Source organism: Biomphalaria glabrata, chromosome 8 (assembly GCF_947242115.1).
Source record: "Biomphalaria glabrata chromosome 8, xgBioGlab47.1, whole genome shotgun sequence".
NCBI classification, from domain to species: Eukaryota; Metazoa; Mollusca; class Gastropoda; family Planorbidae; genus Biomphalaria; species Biomphalaria glabrata.
The window spans coordinates 32,051,890-32,073,319 of NC_074718.1; the positions used below are offsets into that span (position 1 = coordinate 32,051,890).

Below are 21,430 nucleotides of genomic sequence, written 5' to 3' on the forward strand. Positions count from 1 at the left end.
GCTGGAGCGGGTGGCCGTTGTCTTCCAAGATTTTTTCGATTTTTCTTAGGCACGTTTGTTCAAAAAGTTCCTTTAAATGTGATAATGTTGTGAGCGTAATTTTTGATGCTTTTTTAATGATATTTTCTAGACGTTGCAACAGTTTAGATGAGGCGTTGCCTTGCCAACAACTTATTCCGTATGTTAGCAGATTTTGTACAGTCGCGCCGTAAAATGTCTCAAGGATCTTCTTATTTAATTTAAAACTGTTGAGTTTGTATAGAAAAAAGAGTCGCTGGGCTGTTTTCTTTGTCAGAGTTCCAAGGTGGTCTTCCCATGAAAGCTTGTTGTTGATGATAATGCCTAGATATTTATATGCCTTTACTTGTTCTATAGATGTAGTGTTTATTTGCAGATAGGTTTGTTTGTCCATTATGAGATAGGTTTGTTTGTCCATTATGAGATAGGTTTGTTTGTCCATTATGAGATAGGTTTGTTTGTCCATTATGATGTTTGTCCATGATGAGATAGGTTTGTTTGTCCATTATGAGATAGGTTTGTTTGTCCATTATGAGATAGGTTTGTTTGTCCATTATGAGATAGGTTTGTTTGTACATGCTGTACATTATGAGATAGGTTTGTTTGTCCATTATGAGATAGGTTTGTTTGTCCATTAGGAGATAGGTTTGTTTGTCCATTAGGAGATAGACTTGTTTTGTACGTGTTGCACATATCTCCTAACGTAATCTCATTCTTGCTCATAAAACTAAATGTGGTCCCTCCAAATAACAATACTGTCAGTGTTTATGCACCGTAACTTGTAACAAGCAACTTCGGGTTGTAGCCCTTGACGACCTTCAACTGAAATCTTGAGCACCTCGTATACCCCCATTACCATATCAATTGTTGTGACAGCCCACGTCTTAGAGTCGGAACCGATCATTACGGGTCAGTAGTTCTGACCAGGAGGAACTCCAGCATTACCATATCTCTTCTGACGTTCTTTTCTCTGCTCTCTTCTCAGGAGCTGGAAAACGATTTTGACCAATGCGCCGTCTGCATAGAGCCCTATAAAGCCCATGACGTCATACGAATGCTGCCTTGTAGGTGAGTACTTGTTTGGTGACCCAGTAAAAATTTGTTCTCTCTCCTTTGTATCTTCTTTTTTCACTCACCATATTACTATGAACAGATCTAAATGTTGGTGCTTAATCAAGTAGCAACACAAAATGTCAGTAAAATTATGATGTGAAGTATTAAATTCACACTTGACTAGTAAGACTCTGCCCGCTAGTTCCTACATTCAGATTACAAACAAATGTAGCGACATGAAAAGAATTCTTTAGTAAATAAAGCAATTATGGATCCAACAAGACGAAACTAACAGTATATTTTTAAAAAAATATTTATTATAAAGTGCATTAAGAGAATTACAACACGTATTAACAACTAGAGTGTGAAGTGCTGAGATAGTCATGGCATGGCTTGGGAAAGTGCTTCTCAATTTAGGTCACTTCAGTAAAAGTATGTATATATTAATATTATTACTTTTTAATTACGCCTATTAATTAGCGGCAAAAATAAAGCAAATTATGCAAGAGTTCATGTGTTCATTAAAATGCAATCTTTAGTTCTAGAAAAAAATCAAAACGTGTGTCACTCAAGTGGATCATGTTATGTTCCACATTCTGCACTATTCCAATATTCGTCAATTTCTTGTTCAAAGTGTGGCACATGAACGCGTTGCAAGGTCGCTATGAAATAATGAACAGCAGTATAATGAATATAACTGGGTTTTTTTCCCGTTCAGACAAGTTGTTATTGCATATAATACAGAAAAAGAGCATTGTAACGGACAGGAAATGTAGTTACCCTGCCCTGTTTTTATGTGTTTAAATAAAGAGTACTATTTTCTTTTGCTTTCAAACAAGGAACTAGATTGTCATTATTAATTAAATTTAACTTGCGTAAACCTATTGGAATGTTAGTGAGATAACCTTCTACTAATAGTGTTATCTATGATACACATACACTTGCACGCGCGCTCTTAAAACATAGACACATATGTGTCCCAATAAGTAGGATAACATTTCTGTGCACTGTGCACAAAGACGTCCGAACATAAAGATCTGACACTCCTGTAAGGAGCTTCAGCTGCGGGGTCACCAACCAACTTTTGAATGAGAACATATTCTAGACCAGGAACACAAATATCACACTCAAATGCATTCAACTTGCTGTGGCCATCAAATAGTTTGAGTTTTTTCCTCTTTGATCTACGGACGTTACCACTTACATGCTTTTTAAAACCTAAAGTGTCTGGGAGTATCCTGATTGACTATTGTAATGCACTGTCATGTATTCCGAATCTAAGAGTGTGTACCTCCATTGCAAAACAACGTCAGGCTGTTCTCAAATGGTACATTCATTGTGATCTTTCTTACTTCCTTAGGATTGTGTTTAGTTACATGCATCCTGCTATTAAAGAACTCTACAACTTTAAAAAAAGAAAATCACCTTTCAATATTTGTATATAGATTTATACTTTTATGATGTTTTTTTTTCTTTCTTATCAACATGAAGATTACTCAAAATGTATAAAGTATTGTAATATCTTAAGGGAGGCAACTCAACGAGGCAACGATGTTTATTTACAGGACATCACAAATACATCAAACGTCTGCCTTTAGCACAGCTCTAGCCCTAGCATTCGACTTAAGCGGAAATCGTTCTTCTTCTCCTCATGTCAACGTCCTAGTCTAGTCTATAACAGTGCGCACCTTCTGCACTAGCTTGGGTGGCGGTGCGCATGGCAGAGTTATAACAGTCTTGTACTTTCTATTCATTCACATCTCTCGTTTTTCTTTTCTGGTAAAATGCAGGCTTTTTCATTTCCCTTTTCAAATAGGTCGAGACACTAAAGTTTATTTTTCTTTCTTCCCTAGCCACCTATGGAACACATTTAGTATCTATTATTTTTAACTATTGTTCATTTCTGACTTTTTAAATTAGATCTAAATATTTTGATCAAGTGTATTGTCTTACTAACTTTTTCTGTAAACCAAAATGCTAATTATATACTATTTGTTTCTCTTTCAGTTGATATTCTATATTAGTTATATACAGAAAGCTCTTTTTTTAAAAATTATTATTCGGAAAAGTTGTTGGCCCTATGGTAAAATTCCTTTAAAAAAATCCCCGTTTAGTTTGTCGAGCGGTCTCATGGGTTGTGAGATGCAGGGCTTCCTTGTTACTATGATTTATCAATAAAAAAAAAAAGGCTGTTGGAAAGAATTGCAGTCTTTGTATTGGGTCAGTCAAAACCAGGTCAAGAAGCAGTAGTTTCTTTATTGAAAAAAAACGCCCTTGTAAAATCTTCTTTCTTCTATCTATTAGAAATAGAACTCTCCACAGCTTTGGTGGACCTCCACTAATCAGCTCAATTCTCATTCTCTCTCAGAATTTGAAAGTCGGAACTATTGGTTGGGTGTACACAGACTTTATTTAGCTTCGCCATTTATATGGACGTACTACTACACACGGTAATTGTAGCCTGTAATGAAATTAAAGTGCTTTCTTTCAAGTTAGGACCAACATGCTGAAGGTATTGATTTCATTTTTTCTTTGAAGAACATCTCCGGTGTGTTGATCGCATTCTTGTATTGTTTTCCACTACCTGCCAGACTCTGATTTCTTGAAGCAACAGATGGCCTTTAGATTTCAAACGTAGGTAGCCTGACTCTACATCGTGCTGTGTTGCGCGCGTGTGTGTTGAGCTCGTAATGAGTTGGCAGGCCTAAAAAGCTTAGCAATAATTTAAAAATGAAAAGTTTTTTTTTAAACACATCTTTGGGAATCTACATCATTAGAAAGAAAATCATATAATTACAGTCCATTAGTCCATCAGATGAGTTGAAAGTGTTGCAATTTACCGTATAAAAAAAGTTTAACCTAATTATTTTAAAGGCGCTTCATTTATGAAATTATGCATGGAAATTTTGAGTATATAGCAAAACCCCACTCCACCCCCAGGAAGGAAAAAAATTACTTGCGCATGTTTTTTCTTTCTTTTCGGAGTGACACAGTCACATGTTCACAATTTTTTTATTGAATATATATTGTTCTGTTCACTCGTAAAGTTCGATCTGATGTATGTTTCCTGGATACGGGCTTAATAGGGTCGTATGGCCGGCACTAAAATAGCTGAAGAAGAACGTAACTGTTCGATTGGAAGAGTAGTGTTCGCTGGTTGATTGGCCATCTCTAGTTTCACCATGAAATGTGTCCAGGACATCTGCTTTATGTTTTGCTTTCAGTCTTATTCAATTGCTCGCTAACTCGTACTGGGATCTAGGCCTTGGTGAACTTGTAATACCTCTGTCTTTTTGTTTCTTTATTATAGTCCTTTGTTACAGAGCTAATATCAACTCACTCTTTATTGTAGTCCTCTGTTACAGAGCTAATATCAACTCACTCTTTATTGTAGTCCTCTGTTACAGAGCTAATATCAACTCACTCTTTATTGTAGTCCTTTGTTACAGAGCTAATATCAACTCACTCTTTATTGTAGTCCTTTATTACAGAGCTAATATCAACTCACTCTTTATTGTAGTCCTTTGTTACAGAGCTAATATCAACTCAAACTTTATTGTAGTCCTTTGTTACGGAGCTAATATCAACTCAAACTTTATTGTAGTCCTTTGTTACGGAGCTAATATCAACTCACTCTTTATTGTAGTCCTTTGTTACAGAGCTAATATCAACTCAAACTTTATTGTAGTCCTTTGTTACGGAGCTAATATCAAATCAAACTTTATTGTAGTCCTTTGTTACAGAGCTAATATCAACTCACTCTTTATTGTAGTCCTTTGTTACAGAGCTAATATCAACTCACTCTTTATTGTAGTCCTTTGTTACGGAGCTAATATCAACTCAAACTTTAATGTAGTCCTTTGTTACAGAGCTAATATCAACTCACTCTTTATTGTAGTCCTTTGTTACAGAGCTAATATCAACTCAAACTTTATTGTAGTCCTTTGTTACAGAGCTAATATCAACTCACTCTTTATTGTAGTCCTTTGTTACAGAGCTAATATCAACTCACTCTGTCTGTCTAGTAAAAAGTGTGTCCTCGTTATTTCCCCCACACTTGTTGTCGGCTTCAGTTGAAACATTCCAAATTTGACTTAACAAAACATTACTCAATTAAGAAAAAGTAACCAAAAATTATTCATTGGAGTAAGCAAGACATGAATGAAAAGAAATTTAACCAATTAGACAATTAATTACTGGTAATCTATATTTTTTGTTTGATACCAACAAGTGAAAGTAATCCTTTAGTATTCACAGATATGACTTACTAAGCAGGTTTTGGTACCCTTAAATAATTGTAAACATTAGTTCTCCAACTATCATTCTTGGATCAGTTGAAACTTAAAACAATAGTTTATTGTACCTAACAAATCAACAATAACAACAACAAAACACAATCAGTCAATTAATGATTGTTAATTAATTACCTTGATATCGAAGAAGGCAAATAATTATGTTTGAGATATATAGTTGTGAGTGCGGAGGTCTTCCCCTTTGCTAAGCTTTGTTTTTTAAAAGGGATGTTTTAATTTTATTTTCTCGATCAAATTAGCCATTGAAAGACATGATCAAATTAGCCCTTGAAAGACACGAACAAATTAGCCCTTGAAAGACACGATCAAATGAGCCCTTGAAAGACACGATCAAATGAGCCCTTGAAAGACACTATCAAATTAGCCCTTGAAAGACACGATCACATTAGCCAATGAAAGACACGATCAAATTAGCCCTTGAAAGACACGATCACATTAGCCCTTGAAAGACACGATCACATTAGCCCTTGAAAGACACGATCACATTAGCCCTTGAAAGACACGATCACATTAGCCCTTGAAAGACACGATCACATTAGCCCTTGAAAGACACGATCACATTAGCCCTTGAAAGACACGATCACATTAGCCCTTGAAAGACACGATCACATTAGCCCTTGAAAGACACGATCAAATTAGCCCTTGAAAGACACGATCACATTAGCCCTTGAAAGACACGATCACATTAGCCCTTGAAAGACACGAACAAATTAGCCCTTGAAAGACACGATCAAATTAGCCCTTGAAAGACACGATCACATTAGCCCTTGAAAGACATGATCACATAATTAGCCCTTGAAAGACACGAACAAATTAGCCCTTGAAAGACATGAACAAATTAGCCCTTGAAAGACACAAACAAATTAGCCCTTGAAAGACACGAACAAATAATCCTTTAAAGACACGAACAAATTAGCCCTTGAAAGACACGAACAAATTAGCCCTTGAAAGACACTAACAAATTAGCCCTTGAAAGACACGATCACATTAGCCCTTGAAAGACACGAACAAATTAGCCCTTGAAAGACACGAACAAATTAGCCCTTGAAAGACACGAACAAATTAGCCCTTGAAAGACACGATCACATTAGCCCTTGAAAGACACGAACAAATTAGCCCTTGAAAGACACGAACAAATTAGCCCTTGAAAGACACGATCAAATTAGCCCTTGAAAGACACGAACAAATTAGCCCTTGAAAGACACGATCACATTAGCCCTTGAAAGACACGAACAAATTAGCCCTTGAAAGACACGAACAAATTAGCCCTTGAAAGACACGAACAAATTAGCCCTTGAAAGACACGATCACATTAGCCCTTGAAAGACACAAACAAATTAGCCATTGAAAGACACGATCACATTAGCCCTTGAAAGACACGAAGAAATTAGCCATTGAAAGACACGATCACATTAGCCCTTGAAAGACACGAACAAATTAGCCCTTGAAAGACACGAACAAATTAGCCCTTGAAAGACACGAACAAATTAGCCCTTGAAAGACACGATCACATTAGCCCTTGAAAGACACGAACAAATTAGCCCTTGAAAGACACGAACAAATTAGCCCTTGAAAGACACGATCACATTAGCCCTTGAAAGACACGAACAAATTAGCCCTTGAAAGACACGAACAAATTAGCCCTTGAAAGACACGATCACATTAGCCCTTGAAAGACACAAACAAATTAGCCCTTGAAAGACACGAACAAATTAGCCCTTGAAAGACACGAACAAATTAGCCCTTGAAAGACACGATCACATTAGCCCTTGAAAGACACGAACAAATTAGCCCTTGAAAGACACGAACAAATTAGCCCTTGAAAGACACGATCACATTAGCCCTTGAAAGACACGAACAAATTAGCCCTTGAAAGACACGAACAAATTAGCCCTTGAAAGACACGAACAAATTAGCCCTTGAAAGACACGAACAAATTAGCCCTTGAAAGACACGAACAAATTAGCCCTTGAAAGACACGAACAAATTAGCCCTTGAAAGACACGATCACATTAGCCCTTGAAAGACACGAACAAATTAGCCATTGAAAGACACGATCACATTAGCCCTTGAAAGACACGAAGAAATTAGCCATTGAAAGACACGATCACATTAGCCCTTGAAAGACACGAACAAATTAGCCCTTGAAAGACACGAACAAATTAGCCCTTGAAAGACACGAACAAATTAGCCCTTGAAAGACACGAACAAATTAGCCCTTGAAAGACACGATCACATTAGCCCTTGAAAGACACGAACAAATTAGCCCTTGAAAGACACGAACAAATTAGCCCTTGAAAGACACGATCACATTAGCCCTTGAAAGACACGAACAAATTAGCCCTTGAAAGACACGAACAAATTAGCCCTTGAAAGACACGATCACATTAGCCCTTGAAAGACACGAACAAATTAGCCCTTGAAAGACACGAACAAATTAGCCCTTGAAAGACACGAACAAATTAGCCCTTGAAAGACACGATCACATTAGCCCTTGAAAGACACGAACAAATTAGCCCTTGAAAGACACGAACAAATTAGCCCTTGAAAGACACGATCACATTAGCCCTTGAAAGACACGAACAAATTAGCCCTTGAAAGACACGAACAAATTAGCCCTTGAAAGACACGAACAAATTAGCCCTTGAAAGACACGAACAAATTAGCCCTTGAAAGACAATTGTATTTTGGGTGATGAGTTCGCGTTGCATCTGTCTGTAGTTTAAGTTCATCAGACTCAAGCTGAGAGGTTCATATTTATTTATTTTTTGCATTAACCCCCCCACCCCCCAACACTTTGATATATGGGCCTCACACTTTTTGTTCATCCCTGAACACTGGCTGGCTAAGTAGCTCGTGTCATTCAACTTGATAAGTAAGTGTAGTTTGTTTCCCTTTAACAAAGCAGGTTGCATCTACATACTTCTTTGTGCTGTGTTCACCCATCCTCTTTAAACACAATGTTCATCCTCGCTCTTTTTTTTTAAACAAGCTTATATCAACTCGCTCTGTCTGTCTGGTACAAATTTTGAACAAGTTATTTCTCCCACACTCATTCTCGGATCAAGTTGAAACTTCGCACAATTTTTCATTTGCATAGACAAGACACGATTCAGTAAAAAAAAAATGTAAACAATTAGACAATTAACTACTGGTAATTAATTATTTAGTTTGATACTAACAAGAGAAACTGATTCTTCAGTATTCACAGATATGGTTAATTTTTTTGAGTTTAGTCCCCTTAAATAATTTAAACGCTATTTCTCCCTCACGCATTCTCCAATCAACTTGATACTTTAAACAATTATGTATTGTACATAGCAAAACATAAATCAATAAAAAAAAATACTCAAATAGTCAATTAATAATAGTTAATAAATTAATTTGTTTGATATCGAATAAGGGAAATAACTTTACAGGTATTGATTTAGTTTTTAGGGCAGAGTTCTTCCCCTTTTAGGTAAGCTTAGTTTTTGTTTTGTTTTTTACAAAGGATTTTATATATTTTGCTTGTTTTAAGCAGCGGTTATTTAAACTTTTCTTGCAGCGATGCGAACTCATGACCTCACTATCAAAAGTCATAACTTTGAATTCATTTTATGAATGGTATGAAACAGAACCACAGAAGCGTCCCCAAGTGGACTTATAACTTCTCAGCACATTCTAATTATGAAGTATTTCCTATACAGTGCATGCAGTTTGTCTATTATGCTAACTTAAATTCTTTCTTTCTGCAGGCATATTTTCCATAAATCTTGTGTAGATCCCTGGCTGCTGGATCAACGCTCGTGTCCCATGTGCAAGTTGGATATACTTAGGGCTTATGGCATGCAGGTAAGGCTACTGTGTTGTTGTTTTTTGTCCATGCCCATCTGTCATGTTCAGATGACAAGTTTGTATTTATGCCTCATTTTATGGATTCATCAAGAGCTATTAACTATAAACCTTTTCAAAATGAGATAGTTAAGAGATTATTCTTTCAGCCTCGTTCTAGAACTCCAAGTCACTTTATACATCATTAGTTTAAAGTAGAATTAATGGCGTGTTTTTGTTTTAGTATACATTTTTCATAAGTAAGGTCCCGTTTGAATGCGGCTATTTTTTATGGATGGTTCATATACATTTTTTTTGGTGGAGGGGGGGGTTGTATAACTATTGATTAAGTTGAGAGTCCGATTAGTAAAGCTCTGAGCGTATTGATTGAAGGTATTTACAGTATCCTCAGTGCATTAGGTGTCATTGGGACCTCTTCAGTACTTTGATCTAATAGCGATTTGATTTTAAGTTAATTGCATTCTGTAACCCTTTTTCATGACCTTAAAGTATTGGGCAGTTTGAAATGTCATAATAATATCTAGTGTAAATCTATGTTCAGACTATCACACAAGTAGATGATCGAGTAAATAGCCCGTGGTCATTTTGAGTAATCGATGAAAACATACAATTGCAAGATATTAAAGCTTATTATCTTTGACTATGTTTTTGTGTGTCTGTGATATTTATTTATATGATTCAATTCTTTCAGAGATATCTATATTCTTATTTATGTAAATGTTATTCAATACAGATGGGCTGTTGCTTTCGTGAGATCTTTCTAGACCACCAATGCGCTTTTCCTTTTTTTTTTTATTCTTAAGTGCCAAGTGTACAAGTGTAAAGTATTGGTGCAGATAATTGTTTTCTGAACTTTTAGTATGGAAAGTTGGTGCAATCCCTTTGTTGCGAGTCTCTCTCAGTTCTTTTGGATGGAAAGTTCCTAATGTCACAAGTCACATTCATGTTTCTCTGTCACGCCAAATTGTGAACTGTTATTCTCTGTGCTGTCACAGCTTGACTCTGCCAGCGTCTCGTTATCTCAACTTGAGCTCCCGTTATCTGGAGTGTTCACACAACGAGCACTTTGTAACGTTCTAGTTTCAAGTCGGTCATCTTCCTTGTACTGACACAAATATCTTCCTGTAGCTAATACATACACACGTAATGCCTTACACTAATGCTTGACATTGAGCAAGGGCCGATAAATAGATCCTGTCCTGCGGCGTCCTGCTCATATACCAAAGTCCTATACATCATATCCTTCCCATCAGGGTTCGTAGCGCTCCTAAAAACTCCTAAAATCTCCTAAAAAATGAAAAGTCTCCTAAAATCCTAAAATTCTCCTAAAAATTGCCGAAAGTCTCCTAAAATTTTGTCCACTCTCCTAAAATTTTTACCCAATATTTTTTTTAAAATATAATTTTGCTTATTTCTTGCTAAAAATGTGAGGGGATAACAACAGCGTTACTAGGCATTCTGATCGCATGACCTTACGGGCTGGCTGTGTTAATGACCTGACCAGTGACGCGTCTACACCGCCTTTCACCCACTTGTGAAGCGCGATCTCGTGATTGAAGATGGCCTTGGCTCAAGCAAGCATTTCACCTGGCAGTATTTTTCTGAAGTCATTTTAGAAATGTTTGTTTCCATTTATTGTTACCACTAAAGACGCGCTAGATCTAGTCTGTAGTGACTATTGTCTATAATTAGAGCAATTACCAGACTAATTTGTAGGCTACATCCCTCCGGGCCCTCCCTCACCTAAAATCTTCTTGTTGTAAGTGTAAGAGTGACTTCGCGCGGAAAGTCGGTAAATCTTCTAGATCTAGCTAATCTCTAGTAACTGTAATAGTATCTAGATTTAGATTTAGATCTAAATTAGATCTAGTGAAGATAATTCGCATCTAACCTGAAAACTCCGTGAATTTTAGTCAATTTAATGATCTCGATACATCTAATGTCTAGATTACTCTAGAAATACGCTAGATTCTAGATTTACGCTAAATCACTTAGAGTCTAGTGAAGATAATTAACACAAAGAAGTGAAAAGTCCGCAATTTTAGTGACTTAGATCTAGACTCTAGATCTACGGTATATCCAGTGAAGATAATTTGCATACTGTGCATACTGCCGCGAAAAGTCCGCGAATTTTAGTGAAATTATATATAGACTCTAGATTAACTATAAAGCACTAGAATCTAGTGAAGATAATTCTCACACAGCCGTGAAAAGTCCGCAAAATTTAGTGACTTAGAGTTAAAGTCCGCGAATTTTACCGAATTAGCTTTAGAGTCTAGATCTTCTGTAAATTTAGTGAAGATAATATTCACACAGCCGTGAAAAGTGATTAGTGATTTAGATCAAAAGAGTCTAGATCTACTGTAGATTTAACGAAAATATTTCGCATACAGCTATGAAAAGTCCGTAAAAATTATTTCACTCATAAAAGCCAGGGAAACTAGGCCTATATGGTTGAAAAAGATTCTGCTAGGAAAAAAAACGTGAATAGGTCTAATTCCCCCCCCCCAACCCAAAAGCCATTTTTAGTAAGCAAATGTCAACTAAACATTCAAATAGGCCATTATTACCCTATATATTACTGGCTCTGTTTATGAAAAGGATTTAAGTTAACTAATAAAAGAATAAAACATTACCTCAAATGCACACCATGACTCTAGTATCTATAAGATACACATAGGAACTAAAAATGTACATTTCCATCACAGAGAAGATACATCATGAATAAGGCATCTCTAAGAATGCTTCTTATTTAAAAAAAATGGAAAAGTAACCATTTGTTATGTTTTTAAATAAATCTTTGAAAAAAAAATGTTTGTTTGAGGTTTTGAGATGACAGTCAAGTTGTTACTTGATTAAAAGATAACTTTCATTACATTTTCTGTGGACATACAACAGCTGATAACATTGTTTCTGTGCATATTGGCAAGATATTTATTATTTTAAAAATCAAATAACAATAATTGATTTGATAAATGCTTAGTTTTGTGTATGTTTTACTATGTATCACACAAATGGATAGGAAACACACACACACACACATCATACATTTCATCCTTAAAAAACCTCCTAAAATCTCCTAAAATTTTGTCATGGAAAAGTGCTACTAACCCTGTCCCATATACCAAAGTCCTGTATATCATAACCTGCCTATATAATAAAGTTGATGTCCTATACACCATGTCCTACCACTAAACCCAAGTTGATTTCCAGTTTAGTATATCCTGCCCTTATACCAAAGCTGATATTGTATTCAGCATGTCTCAGAGAATCCTCCGGAATCCTCTGAGATTTGCCATATGTTAGGTTACTTTGAGAGACCCAAGTTAGTTGATAGTGTGAACAAAACAATTTGTTACAATGTCCTCTACAGCACTATTAAGTCGTTGTTCTTGCATAGCACTTGTTGTTGTTCAATGGACAATTTTATTGACCTTCCCTCCCCCCCCCCCTCCCTTTTTGGTCAGATCCATCGATCTTTTCATTTGCGTGGGAGACTGTAATAGATGTAGATAGAATATCCAGAGAGAACATTGACAATACTATGGTGCGTTGATGAATAGCTCTCGAATGTTTCCGAGTTTTTATTGTTCAATATTAATCTAGATGGTGACAATATCTACCTTCTAAAGATCTAATAGTTATCAGTTAAATGTATTCATATACTTGTAATGTTTTTTTTCCAACCTTATATACTAAATAATTGAATATTGATTCTAGCCCTTTAAAAAAAAAAGAAAATATAATCTTACATAGAAAGTGAAGAAAAAAAACTAATATAAATTAGAAAAAAAAAATACAACAGATTTAATGTATTATAGATACTAAGAAATGACATCTTACTTTTATTCTTTCTGTCCCGATAGAAGATACCAGCAATAAACAAATAGATTAACATACATACCAGTCGAGACATACGTACAGTTATCTCTGTATATGTTCTGAATGCTGATCCGGTACGCGACTTTTTGGCGCCCCCGTTTAGGCGATGGCCGTTTTGTCGCCATGAGTCCTCTTGTTGCTTTAGAAAACACACACAATTTGAAATAGATATATTTTATATGTGAAAAAAAAAAAGAAGATAAATATTTAAAAAGGACAGAAAGAAGTCACTTTATGAAATAAAAAAAAAAGTTTATATATTTAACGAATCTCCCTTCCATCCGAACAACTATTCTGCCTGGAAGGGATCCAAAGATATATACATTTATTACATCTCTTTATTACTGATTGCTTGTATACCTACTCGATGGGGCTAAAGGCAGGGCCGAAGTCCGAGCTTATTGGGGTAACTCCCTTATATATCTGTTTTGTACTCCATCACTTAAAAACCACCAGAAAATTTCACTCTCTCGGAATATGTAAAAATAAATGCACTTAAATCTGAAAAATTCTATATGGAAATTAACTGTTGAGAAGATTTAACGAAATCATTTCAGATTCATTGAAACAGCAGTTTGCATACCTCCTTGACACAGATTATATTCAGTTCTATCTTGCAGTTCAATGCCTATGTCCACACACACACACTCTTTCTTTCATCCTTATGTTCGAGCGTCAGGTCTCTGGATAGGCTTCACTAAAACTCCTGTCGACATTCAATGGCAAAACAGATGTTCTCCATGTGTAACTAGTTTTCGTAAAACAGTTTACAATATTTGATCTCGGTTGTAATAATATTTTCCGAAGGAACTAAATCTCAAATGGATTTTTAGCGGCCCCTGAAAGGGGAAAAGACGCTATTAGTTTTGTGTGAAATGTCTGTCCGTCCGTCCTTCTCGATTAGATCTCGTAAACTAGAAAAGATAGTGAAAATCCGACATCATATTTTAGTCCATTCAAAGTTCTGATGCAACGGCTACTTTTTTTATTTTCCAAAAGCGAAAAATCAAATTTTAAAAATCACTTATGCAAGCAGTTTTTTTTTCTTCATAAAAATACACCACTTTTACAACTATTCACTATTAATAGTAACAAACACGGGAGGCTCTTAAGTATGGGAGATTAAAATTTACAATTTTTTAAACTTATTTATGCAAACGGTTTTATAATTTTTGTTAAAAAATTATTTTATTTTACATTTGCATTGCAACTTTATGTAAGTTCTGTCCTACTAACTATTACATTTAGCAAAAAAAAATTTTTAGTTTTTTTTAAGGAAAAAAAATCTATTTAGTATGCATATAAGTTAGACATAATTTAAAACAACAATTAAAACTTAGGTTTTCATATTTTTCGCGTGAAATAACAGCTACACCACACCTAACTAAAGTTTTTTGTTTTTTTTTACGGAATTGTTTTTTTCCCCTGTCCGTCTGTCACACTCAGATCTCGAAAACTAGAAGAGATATGAAAAATATTATTTCATCATTAAATCCGGCTTGAAAAGTTTAGGTGCAACGGCTACTTTTGGTTTTCTAAAAGCAAACCGTTTAATTTATAAAATTAATTATGCAAGCGATTTTTTCATAAAATACACCAATTCTAAAACAATTACGTAAATGTAACGGAAGCAATGTTACAATATGCTAACAAAGATCAATAATGTTTGTGTATTTTCAGTATCACTAAGTCAAATATATTTATAAAATGTACAGGAAATGTTTACAACAAATATAAATAATACTTAAAGTTTTTTTTTCTGGTTAACTAGCTGCTAAAATTAAAAGAAAACATTTCTGTTTGTTTATAAAGGCTAATAATGCACTTTGTATGTAGATATCATGCACATTTTTAAAAATGGACTTTTTAAGCAGCGACTTTCGTGCAGTAGCGTAACGTCGCAACATGACCAGTTGCTAAACCAATTCCTTAAACTATTGAAAAAATCAGATTTTATTTTTTTTTGTTTAGTGCCCCCATCCGAATAAAAGAAGCTTATTTTTGTGCGTTTTGTCTGTTGGTCGGTCTGTCCGTCACGATTAGATTAACAAATAACACTAGAGGCTATTGTAAATCTGATTTAACCTTTAGTTTTTCATTCAGAAATATTGCAATAGTTTAAAGTATCTATAATAGATTGTTCCGGATGTTTTGTGAAAAACAAATCAATGCCAATGAATATTTGTTTGCTCTTCTAAGTTATAGTAGATTTTATTTCCATGCTTAAACGTTGCAAGAAACACATGATCTTTTTTTCAAAAATATCGACAATAGGTTATTCTGGATTTTAAAATAAGAAAGTAATTTACTAGAAACGATTATTGAAAATACATTTTTAGACTTATTTTACAGTTAATTTTCTTGCCGAAACATAATAAAAGTTGTTTAATCGGTAAAGAATGTTCCGGATTTTGTTACGAAAAAGAAATCGACCTACATTACCTTAATTTTCTTACAAATCGTCGCCAAAAATGATCCGAATTTTATATGAAAAATCTAACAACGCCTAATAAATGTTTGAAATCCCTCTTCTAATAAATAAAACAAATAATTTTCTCATTTACGAAAATTGGTTGTTCCGGATTTTTTATGAAAAATAGTTTAACTCTATGTAAAATCGCACTTCTCTCTTACACATTTAACTTTCTATCTAAAACGTTAAAAAATCTAATTATCGTTAATATTATGCTCTGATTTTTAAGGAAAACAACTTCCTAACACCAAAGTATGGTTTGATAAAATCTCCATAAGGGTATGGTACATCTAATTTTCATAACAGACCATCCCAGAAATTTAATTAACGGCATTTGATTAACCTGGAATTCTTATTTTTTTTCTCACTATAAATATATTAACATCCGGAACAATTTTTATAATAGAAACTTAAAACTAATGCGATGTTTTGGAAGGGAAATTAATTTTAATCAGATTTTTAATAGCTTTTAGTCTTTTTTTTTCTCGCTATTAACATAACGGATAGACAAACTGACAGACACAAAAAAAAGCGTCTTTAATCCTTTTATATATATATATTAATATATATATATTAAGTCTAACTAGCCCATCAAATGAAATGCTAAAAGAACAAACTCGGTGCACCAATGTCTATGATCCCTCTAGAAGCTGCTCGTATAGATGACATTTTTTAGTCAAACTAGGACGTGTGACGTAATGGAATTTTTTTCCTTTGACGTCATGTGGAGTTAATTCTTTAAATGAAATGCTAAAAGAACTCACTCGGTGCACCAATGTCTATGGACCATCGAGAAGCTGCTCGTATAGAAGACATTTTTTAGTCTAACTAGGACGTGCGACGTAATGGAATCTTTTTCCTTTGACGTCATTTGGAGTTAATTCTTTAAATGAAATGCTAAAAGATCTCACTCGGTGCACCAATGTCTATGAACACTCGACAAGCTGCTCGTATAGATGACATTTTTAGTCTAACTAGGCCGTGTGACGTAGTGGGTTTTTATTTCCTTTGACGTCATATGGAATAAATTCTTTAAATGCTAAAACAACTCGGTATAGTAATGTTTATTAAACCTCGTAATGTGACTCGCATTTTAAAAAGACATAATAGATTTAGATCTAATCAAGATTTTTTACACTAGATCCAGATTATTTTTTACACTAGAGCTAGATTTTTAAAACTAGATTTAGATTTAAGTTCATTATAGAATCTAGATCTAGAATTTCTTGGTCTAGTTTAGAATGTTTGTTGTTTTACATGTTTCGGATGTTCCTTCAAACTTCCCGTAGGACGACGGGGGATGGGAGCGGGCAGGGTTTGAACCTGGGACCATCGATGAATCCAAACGACCAGACAGCCACGATTTAGACTAGATCAAGATCTATAATTTAAATTTCTAGACTTAAAGTGTAGATTTTTTTTCTAATGTCTAGATTGTCAATATGTCAATATTGCAATGTTATAAAATTCTAAAACTAATCTACTATTTTAATGTTTAGATTTGCAATTAGTCTATTAATTAATTATCTAGTGTTTTTTTATGTAAATCTTATCTAAATTACATCTACATTATCCCAAATATATATTTTAGATCTAGATCTAGTAGATATAGATATTTAGAGTGCTAAATTAGTAGTTTAATTTAGGTAGATCTACATCCTCATTCTAGTTCCATTTAGGCCTAAATGAAAATGCTCAATACCAAAAGATTATCTAAAATCGCTCTTCTGACATATTGTTCATATCCGGTAGTTGTCATTCCGTAATGTGTAGGTATATTATCAATAGTAGGCTATTAGTTTGTAACCAGTTTGTCATTAGATTAAAAGCAATGCCTGGTCGTGCGGTTAGCGCGCAGAACTGATTATCTCTAGGGTCTTTGTTTCATACTCTGCTCGATGCCATCCTCAGTCGACCAGCGAATATGCGGATCCGACAGTGATCCGTCTCCCACGGGGGCCGCCTCTGAGTTTGTGTTGCCACACAAACTCTCTTTGTAATCTTGTTTTTTTAGGATTTAAATAAGAGATTGGCCATTTACAAATCAATTAGATCAATTAGATATTCATTATAAGACATCAGTTAGGCCAGTGTCGCATTTAACTTTTTCACATTCACTATCACCTAAACTTTGGTCTGCTGGCCCGCTGGGGTACCACACAAGATCTGTCAACCTTCTTTCTCCATTCTCTGTCATTTGTCTTTGATATAATTTAATTCTGATGTTCTTTCTGAAAATAATGATACTTGCCTTTTTACCTGCCTGGGTGGACCTCTTCGGGGGCCGATTTTGAGTTTGTGTTTCCACACAAACTGTCTTTGTAACTGTTTTTTTTTTCTGAAATTATTTTTCTTGAGGCTTTGAATAAGAGATTGACCTTTACAAAACAATTATATCATTTTAAGACATCAGTTAGACCAGGTTCACATCTAACCACACATTCATTTTAACATATTCCTTGGTCTGCTGGACCGCTGGGGCACCACACAAGATCTGTCAATCTTTTTGCTCCATTCTCTGTCATTATTCTTTTATAGAATTTTATTTTGATGTTCTTTCTGAAAATATTGAAACCTGCCTTTTTACCTTCCTGTGTGGACCACTTCGGGGGCCGATATGAAGCAGTGTTGAAACATTGAATGGTTCATACATCCTCTCTCCCGCTCTCTCTCTCTCTATATATATATGGACCAAATTTTACTTAGCTGCAACATAGGACGTTTGGGATGGATGGAGGAGTGTTTTGTTCCCCTGGTCCTGTGTTGCTGTTAGGTTGAGTCGGAGGTTCCATGGTTCGTGCCCTGGTCTGGACTGTCCATTTTTCTCTATATTTGATTCACCATTTTCTCTCATGGCAAATTTGGTACCTAGTGTTCCAAAAACAATAATTCAATTCGAGAAATGGCGGGTGGTACATATTGTATACTTTTAACAGCATAGCCCATTTTTAATCAGGCCAAATAAAAACTTGTATATTAAAGTTTTCTGGTTGTTGTTTTTTTATACCACGTGCAACCACATTTTTCTCGCTGCAACCGCTTCTTCCTCGCTGCTCTGACTCAGCATTACCGCAGTGCCACCTGTCTTGAAGTATTTCATTGATAATGTTCTGTGTTTATCTTGAAGCAGTCTGCTTTCGTCCTGTGTCTGTCTCATCATGTCTTTGTAGTTAGCGCCTGGCATGGTTAGCAAATGTCACCGTGCACGTCACCGCTCTGGCTGTGTCGTAACACACGACTGGGGGGAAGGGGAGGGGTGAAGTGAAAATGTAGAGAACTGTGTTTTTTTTTCTAATTGTGGTCTAGTTGGTTGGCCTTGGTGGGTTAGGTTTTAATCCACGAGAATTATGTGTTTATTTTTAGGTTCTGTGGAGCAGGTAGATCAATAGTTTTTTTGAAAAATCATTTCTTTCTCGTGAATGAGTAACAACAAGAGAGAATAGCAGGAGCTTAAAGGCAATTAGAGAAACTCGTGTTGTTCTTTACTTTTCTCTCTTTCTCTCTCTCTCTCTCTAACTCTAACTATTGCACTTTCCCACCATCTTTTCCTTTTCTATTTCTCTTGCAAGTTGTCTTTCTTGCCTCTCGCTCTCTCTCCCCCTTCCTCTCTTCTTCTATCCTCTTGCACTGTCTTCCCTTGCCTATCCTCTTCCACCTCATCTCTCTCTTTCTCTCTCTCACACACACACTCTCTTGCTTTGTCTTCTCATCATCAATATCTTCTCTATCTCTCCCATACGCTCTCTGTTTCATAGAAATGCCTTTCCAGGGTCTGCGACGTTTTGACGCAGCCATTTTGTCGCGAGAGGTTTTGACGGTAATTTATAAACCATAAGTCTTTTAAATTAAAATAATTATAGTACATAATATTTTATAATCTACTATAGTACAAAGTATACCTTCTCCATCCTCTTAAAAAAAAAACAAAAAAAAAACACGTTTTATTTTTTTGAAAATTTCCTGAACGCATATTTCGAACTTTGGGTGGTTGCCTGGTCGAATGGTATGAGCTCGGGACATGTCATCTCTGTGTCCCGGGTTCGAAACCTGCAAAACCTCTTCCCCCCCCCCCCTTTTCCGCACACGTACGTTATAACTTAAGACGCAAATCTAATGGACATACAAATATTTGTCTGTACATAAAAGTAGGCCCAAACACACATACAAAACATAGATAGATATTCTTCTTTCTAAGGACGTAGTTAAATGAACATATAGAATGCGACAAAGTGTCCCGCGACAAAAACGTCCTGCTTCGACCTTTCCACTCTTAGATCTAATATATATATATATAATAATACTTCCTTCTCGGATTGTCGCATACGCTTGGCTTTAGAACTAAATTAATTTGATGATGCAATCTACTTGATTTAATGTGCATGGACTAGGACCCTAGGCATTGCCATGGTGACACAAAGCTGCATACAATGTTTTCAGTTATCAACCCAACAGATTTACTGGAAGGAAATAAAAAGTTCAGCTGAAAACAAAGTATCACAGAACAGCTTTAGTTGTTCTTAGCAACCAGCGAGCGCAGTTTAACACGTAACTAAGATCTTTGCGACCCAAACACATTCAGAAACAGATTTCAATCTTTGTGGTTTGTAGAGTATCTAGATTTACTTCGTGGTTTGTAGAGTACCTATATTTACTTCGTGGTTTGTAGAGTACCTAGATTTACTTCGTGGTTTGTAGAGTACCTAGATTTACTTTGTGGTTTGTAGAGTACCTAGATTTACTTTGTGGTTTGTAGAGTACCTACATTTACTTCGTGGTTTGTAGAGTACCTAGATTTACTTTGTGGTTTGTAGAGTACCTAGATTTACTTCGTGGTTTGTAGAGTACCTAGATTTACTTCATGGTTTGTAGAGTACCTAGATTTACTTCGTGGTTTGTAGAGTACCTAGATTTACTTCGTGGTTTGTAGAGTACCTAGATTTACTTCGTGGTTTGTAGAGTACCTAGATTTACTTCATGGTTTGTAGAGTACCTAGATTTACTTCGTGGTTTGTAGAGTACCTAGATTTACTTTGTGGTTTGTAGAGTACCTAGATTTACTTCGTGGTTTGTAGAGTACCTAGATTTACTTCGTGGTTTGTAGAGTACCTAGATTTACTTCGTGGTTTGTAGAGTACCTAGATTTACTTCGTGGTTTGTAGAGTACCTAGATTTACTTCATGGTTTGTAGAGTACCTAGATTTACTTCGTGGTTTGTAGAGTACCTAGATTTACTTCGTGGTTTGTAGAGTACCTAGATTTACTTCGTGGTTTGTAGAGTACCTAGATTTACTTTGTGGTTTGTAGAGTACCTAGATTTACTTTGTGGTTTGTAGAGTACCTACATTTACTTCGTGGTTTGTAGAGTACCTAGATTTACTTTGTGGTTTGTAGAGTACCTAGATTTACTTCGTGGTTTGTAGAGTACCTAGATTTACTTCATGGTTTGTAGAGTACCTAGATTTACTTCGTGGTTTGTAGAGTACCTAGATTTACTTCGTGGTTTGTAGAGTACCTAGATTTACTTCGTGGTTTGTAGAGTACCTAGATTTACTTCGTGGTTTGTAGAGTACCTAGATTTACTTCGTGGTTTGTAGAGTACCTAGATTTACTTTGTGGTTTGTAGAGTACCTAGATTTACTTCGTGGTTTGTAGAGTACCTAGATTTACTTCGTGGTTTGTAGAGTACCTAGATTTACTTCGTGGTTTGTAGAGTACCTAGATTTACTTCGTGGTTTGTAGAGTACCTAGATTTACTTCATGGTTTGTAGAGTACCTAGATTTACTTCGTGGTTTGTAGAGTACCTAGATTTACTTCGTGGTTTGTAGAGTACCTAGATTTACTTCGTGGTTTGTAGAG

At 35.4% G+C, this 21,430-nt stretch overlaps 1 protein-coding gene across 2 annotated transcripts in view; it reads left to right on the forward strand.

The window, feature by feature from the left end:
• LOC106066895 (E3 ubiquitin-protein ligase RNF128-like) overlaps nt 1-21,430 on the forward strand; it is a 61,131-nt gene that overhangs the window by 24,369 nt on the left and 15,332 nt on the right. For both annotated transcript variants that reach the window (XM_056037228.1, XM_056037229.1), the window contains exons 4-5: nt 1,004-1,086; nt 9,122-9,218. In XM_056037228.1, coding sequence (XP_055893203.1) covers nt 1,004-1,086; nt 9,122-9,218 — 180 coding nt within the window. The remainder of the gene's footprint in view (nt 1-1,003; nt 1,087-9,121; nt 9,219-21,430) is intronic.